The sequence below is a fragment of the Pundamilia nyererei genome, unplaced genomic scaffold, assembly GCF_000239375.1.
Source record: "Pundamilia nyererei isolate P.nyererei 1_Seehausen unplaced genomic scaffold, PunNye1.0 scaffold00216, whole genome shotgun sequence".
Classification (NCBI taxonomy): domain Eukaryota; kingdom Metazoa; phylum Chordata; class Actinopteri; order Cichliformes; family Cichlidae; genus Pundamilia; species Pundamilia nyererei.
This window is the reverse complement of record NW_005187617.1, coordinates 87,051-93,249: the sequence shown is the minus strand read 5'-3', so window position 1 is coordinate 93,249 and position 6,199 is coordinate 87,051. Positions and strand designations below refer to the sequence as shown.

Below are 6,199 nucleotides of genomic sequence, written 5' to 3'. Positions count from 1 at the left end.
CTGACTGAATCGGTGTCATATCTGATGTTTGGCTTTCTGAGGTTAGAGTGAAATGAAAGGGCGGGGTGTCAGAACAGAGCTATACCTACAAACGCTGCGAGAAAACAGGATTGTGGTTGTTTTGTGACAGTTTTCTGCTTTAACAGTCCGATCGCACAGATTTACCTTTCAGTCCGATTTGAAGTTTAAAGGTTGACATATTTTCACTGGATTGATTCCTGATAATAACTGACAGGATGAGCATGTCTGTGGGTCTGAAAGGTCAGCTGCACTGATAATCTCTCGCAGGGCAAAAAACTCAATGACATTCGAACAAAAACAAAAAGCTTAAAATGGAAAAGATTAAAAGATTTTGAGCAGCGAGATCAGCTTTTGGCTGCAGACATGTGAGTCTATTCGCTGCTCTGAGCAGAAGGACAAAGAACAAATTCATAGAAATTCAGAGAAATGAGCAAAAACCAAGCCTGTGTGTGTTCATGTGCTCATTCAAGAACCTCTTTCTTTCTGTTTTTCTGCGTCTCTGTGTCCAGGAGCGAGACTAAGCCGGATTTAACCTCTGTAGAGAAATGACGGAGCAGCAGAGGAAATCAAAGGATGAAAGAATAGAGGAGGAGAAAGGAGAGAAGGCCGGTACTCTCAGGGTCTAGCTCCTCTCAGAAAACCTGCCGGCTGCTCCTGGAGGAGGATTTTTTGGGGAGATTACGTGGAGATAAAGTCAGCTTCATGGCAGACAGAGGGCGACTGTTTGAGGCTGAAGTTTGCTGAAACAAAGCCGGTCTTCACCTGTGTGGATTATCTCACCTGGAGGAGGATTTTTGGGGATTGAGGAGTTCACAAATTGATTTTTCTTTCTGGTCAACAAAGATTTAAAGATACTTGGAATTCAGTGTGGTGACCTAAACACTGGAAATTTCATCGACTGAGGAAAAGAATTCGTGTAATTTTCTGTTTAGTGGCACATTTGGAAAATACAGATCCAGCAGCCTTGGGTCGTTTGCTGAATTAGACGCACGTAACTGAAAATCAAAGTGTCAAAAAGGGATTTTGAGAAATTCCCAGAATGGCATCTCTCCATTTAAACGCCTTTCACGCTGCAGTTTTTCTCTCCCTCTGTTTGTTTCCTGTGAACACACTTTTTTAATCCTCTCTCTTTGTCTGGGTGCGTGTCTTCTGCTCCTTTTCCCTCTGAGACGTCTGACAGGAATCCTGTGCTGGATCAGGGTGCATAAAACAGGTGCTGATGACAGATAACAGGTGCAGAGAGGCGCAGGTAGACTCTGATAAAGCCAGATAACTGATGCTCGGTGACAGAAGCAGCAGGTGATACAGGCTGAATGTGCTTCTGCAGAGAGTCGATCCTGCCTGTCATCTTTCTGCAGGCTAATCGAGGACAGTCTGTGGGCGAGGTGGGCGGTGATAAAACCGGAGGGAGACGCTGTTCTCTGCAAAAAACCAACATGCAAAAGGAGAAAAGTTAAACAGCCCCGAGCAGCAAGTGAGCAATAAATCTTTACTTAGAATGAAAAAGTGAAGGAAAAGATTCAGAAACTGCAAAGCGCTGATTTATAAAACAACCTTTTACACAGAAACATGCAGGCACAGGAAACACCTGTCAGCAAATATTCATCATCAGATCATTTTGGAGCTCACAGGTTTGTCTTTGAAGAAACTTCAGCTCTTTAACACAATAAAATAGTTTGCAAAACTAAATGTGCTTCGAGACTTTGCAGCTAAATTTAGATTTTCTGGGGGAGGAACAGCAAAAAGGACTGAAATCAGGCTCAAGGAGGAAACAACATGTGATATTCAACTGGATATTAAAACACACAGACATAAACTGAGAGACGCAAAGTGCACGTGGCAGAGACCGATGTGAGCCGTTAGTGAACCAGCAGGAAATGCATTTTTAAACTTTATAGTAGACACACAAAAGTGCACAAAAATGACAGATTTACTGATATAACATGGCAGCATTTTCCATCTGCACACATCAAAGCTGAGTGCAAACGTAACACTTTAGATGGAAACGCTGGATTCAGAGAGGAGAGGCTGAAATGTGGAGTCACTGCTAAAAGCACAAATGCTGCTTCTCCTTTCTGACCCTACAAACGCATCATTAATGCCACAGTGCTCAAAGCATTTAGCTCTAAACACAACCAACCTTTCAAAAAACACAAACGCACAAACTTTGATACGTAAAGTAAAAAACAAATCTCTTGTTTGGTTTGTTAGGTGAGCGGTTTGGGTATAAAACCACATTTTAGAGTTGAAACAGTAGAAACAGATGCTGGCGGTTTCAAAAGAAAAAGAAAGTTCTTTTACTTCTGCACAGACACGATCAGCTCGACTTTTGGACAATGTTTACAGAGGAGCCGCGGGCTTCTTATTTCTTGTGGTGATTCAAACCCTCAGATGAATTATTGAGAGCTCTTGATCCTCTCTCATCAAGAAACGGTTCCAATCTTTTATTGAAGCTCTTGGCGTTTTTACAATATTTCAAAATTTCTGACACAAGCCAGCAGCCTGTTAGAGTCAGATTGGGGGAGAAGGAACGTCGCTCTAAACGCTCACTGATGTTCACATGAATTATTGAAGCGAACTGAAAACAGTTTACAACCGGGAGAAGAGTTCTTTTCTTCAGTTCTTATTAACCGTCACAGGCCTCAATTCCAAACGCACCTCAGGAGACACACAAACTAACATTTAGCTGGAGAGTTTGTGTTTGATTAGAGGCTCAGATTTAACCCATTTTGGAAAAGCAGGAAAAAGAATTTTTTAAGCTAAGAACCTTTTCCTTCCTGTTTGCAGGAACACACACTTTATTTAACCAAACCAACAGAGATCACACAAACGTCATCCTTCACTGAGTTTGAAGTTTGTCGTCTATAAACTTTCAGCTGTTACATTTACTCTAAACAGAAGCTGAAAACACACAATTTGCAGTCACTTTCTTCTCCATCAGCTTTCCTGCGCTCATCATTTTTTAAAAGCACCACGATTTGGATCTATTCTGTTTTTATGCATCACTCTCGCAGAAGCTACCAAATTTATTCAAAACAGAGAGAGAAGCAATTTGTTTGGTCATAAAGAAAAAATCAAACCGTTTTTGCTGCAAACATCCAACAAAGTGAAGCTTAAGTTGATTTAAACTATTTGCTATCTGCACTGAGACTACAGCTGAATGCTGCTGTAAGCACACGTGTACACTCTCCCTGTGGGAGCCGTGAACCAGCACTCGGACTTCATCCTTGCATCAGGAGAGATTCAGCCGCTGTTCGTTTTTGCTTGAACAAACTGAACTGATTTTTCATGTTAACAGTTTCAAGCACAAACCGGAGATCGCCTTCCTCCTCCTCCTCCTCCTCCTCCCCTTTCCCCCTGTAGGGCTGAAACAATCTACCGTGCATGAATAAAAATTAATTTTGATGAAAAGTGTCTCGCCTCCTCGCTGGCCGCAGGACGCCAGATAAAAGCTGTTTACTGCAAGGAGCAACAGAACGCAGCCTTTTTACGACAACAACGGAGCCGAACGGCGTTTGTGCTGCTTTTGTCTTCGTTTCATCATTATTTCTGCTTGTGAGTGGGAAACTGTGAGAAACAGAGAAGTGGGTTTTACTTTTGTCTTTAGAGCAGAAAAGAGGACACGACGCAAACTCAGCTTGACTCTCAGCTGGGGTTTCCCTTTCTTGTCTTTGAAAGAGAGCTTGTGACTTTGAGCTGATAAAAGGAGCTGCACATGTTTGGAGACACTTCTGGGGCTTCTCAGATGAAGTGGAAATCTCACTTTACTGTATAAGAACTACAAGTACCCTACTTTGGTGCATATTTGTCTAAAAACTGACTGAGTTTGAAGAACAAGCACAGATCTGCTATACAGCTTTTACCTGTTTGAAATAAATCAGCATAAATTTGAATCATTTTTTGATACATTTCTTGACAGATTTCCTCGCAGCCTTGTGGCTAACACAAAGAACAAGAATAAAACTTTTTAGATACGCGATCTTTATCACAGAATAAAGATTTCACTTCGTTTTGGCTCAAACCTGATGATTTGATGTCAGTTTGGAACCTCATTTTAGGCCAAAGGTCAGTGGGTGATTAAAAAAGGTTAAACAAGCAAGATCGCGAACACTGACCCGGACACATCAGATTTGGAGGTCAAAGGTCAGACAGACAAGCTGGATTATCGATACGGACTGGCAGCTGTTTCCTGAGGGACCTGCGGTGACAGAGAACAGACGACAGAGATTCAGATCAAGAGGACAGACAGACCGAGACGCCATCATGGGCTGCAACATGTGCGTGGTCAAACGTCCAGAGGAGCAGTACAGGATCATGTTCCAGGTAAGAAATCTGAGTGCTGGTGGCTGAAGCTGCTAAAAATGCTCAGTTTATTTTATGATGTAAGCATTTTTGAGGGGCAGCCAATCAGAAGAAAGTTAAAAAAGGACATCAGAATGGCTCATTTCAGATACGGATGTGTATCATCTGAACGGTGAAGCTTGCAAAGAAATACCAGTTATTAAAGAACTGAGGCAGAGCAAAAGTTTGGTGTTTGCCTTTGAACCGTGCAGTGGGATAAAGTCCAAAGATTAAAGAAGGAGATAAAAATAAATGCAGATGGATTTAGGATTCATGAGCGCTCACAGCCGAGAGGCGAGGTGGAGAATGTGAATTCATCTGCTTTGGTTTCAGAGAGAGAAACGAAGGTTGAGTAAAGACTGTGTGTTTGTGTGCGTTGATACAAAGCGTGGCACCATTCATCACTGCAGCTCGGTCCAGTTACTCTGTAAAGGTCGCGGTGTTATTCTGTCCAGTGGAGGCTGAAAGTCACGAGAGACTCAGCTTTCAGCGCGTTTGTGGAAACATAATCTGATTCTGTCCTTGTAATTTGCTTTTTTAGCATTTCTCTCAAATCAATCCTAATTCTGTTGGCACTTCATTGATCATGTTATGAGGATTATTTATTTTTCAGGAATGAAACAACCAGTTCATGACTCCAGATTTACCTCACAAGACAGCTGAATTTTATTACAGTTTAAAAGATAAATGAAACCTCTGATGTTTTCCATTCACCAAGACTCTTTTCAAACTTTAACATTACAGTTTTGGTTGCTGTTTTCTTGGGCGTATTTGGGTTGTCTGACGACAGCTAAAACAACTGGCAAGAAGTACTCATGAAACAAACAGACATACTAATAATGCGAATTTCACTCACCATAACTCCATAGCAGCACATATTGTTTTTATATAATTGCATAATAAACAGCACAAAGTCCAGTTTATTACAAGTTTACAATGATACGATAACCAGTGTAAATGACAGTGAAGAGTGCTCTCCTGAGAATAAAAGCAAAATAAAATAAAATGGGTAAGTTTCTTTAGACCTGACTCCTGATGAACAGGATATTGTGAGTTCAATAGTTTTCCAGAGGAACGAGCTGTATTGAAGGAAATGCTTGTTGTCTGTGGTTCTATGACTGGAGCTGTCCATGGTGCTGAAACGAGTCAGACTTTTCTTCTTACATCACTGCTCCTACATCTGTCTCATTTTAGTCAAGCAGGTTTGTTGTACTTTGTAAAGTCCAGTTTATATACTGCCTATCTTCATCCTTACCTTATACAGAGTGCTTAAAACTACATAGCATAATAAAACAATGAAATACGTAATATGTAATTTAGAATATGTACTGAAAGGATTTCATTGGCAAAAGATTAGATTCTGGGTGAAAACTTCATTAACTTGTTGTTGTGCTCATTCAGTGATGAAAGAATTTGATATTTACATAAACTTAGCTTTTACTTTCCAACTTTGAGAACTGTATAGAGTCAAATACCAACAAGTTATGAACAAGTGTTTAGGAGTGAGTAGCTCTACTGAACTGCACTGTATTATTCAAAGAGTTGTTTCTTTTACTTAGCTAGCTAACAGGGTAAACGTCAGAGTGAACATAACTGGCTCCTTTGAACACAGAGAGTTAAAGTGAGCATGTGTGAAAATGTTACACATGGAGCAGAGCTCAGTCAGAATGAATGAAGTCAGTGACACAACATGAAATATACATGAACACACGTGGTTACTGCAGCTGAAATTCTAATTGGTTAAAATAAGGCACACACACACACACACACACACACACACACACACACACACACACACACACACACACACACACACACACACACACACACACACACA

The 6,199-nt window shown here is 40.9% G+C and overlaps 1 protein-coding gene across 1 annotated transcript in view; it reads left to right on the top strand.

Annotated features, from left to right (window-relative positions):
• The first annotated feature begins 3,730 nt into the window (after positions 1-3,730).
• Positions 3,731-6,199, top strand: part of LOC102209027 (PDZ domain-containing protein 4-like) — a 43,908-nt gene continuing 41,439 nt past the window's right edge. Inside the window, exon 1 of the mRNA XM_005748185.1 lies at positions 3,731-4,344. Within this exon, the coding sequence (XP_005748242.1) occupies positions 4,285-4,344 (60 nt within the window). The 5' untranslated portion in view covers positions 3,731-4,284. The remainder of the gene's footprint in view (positions 4,345-6,199) is intronic.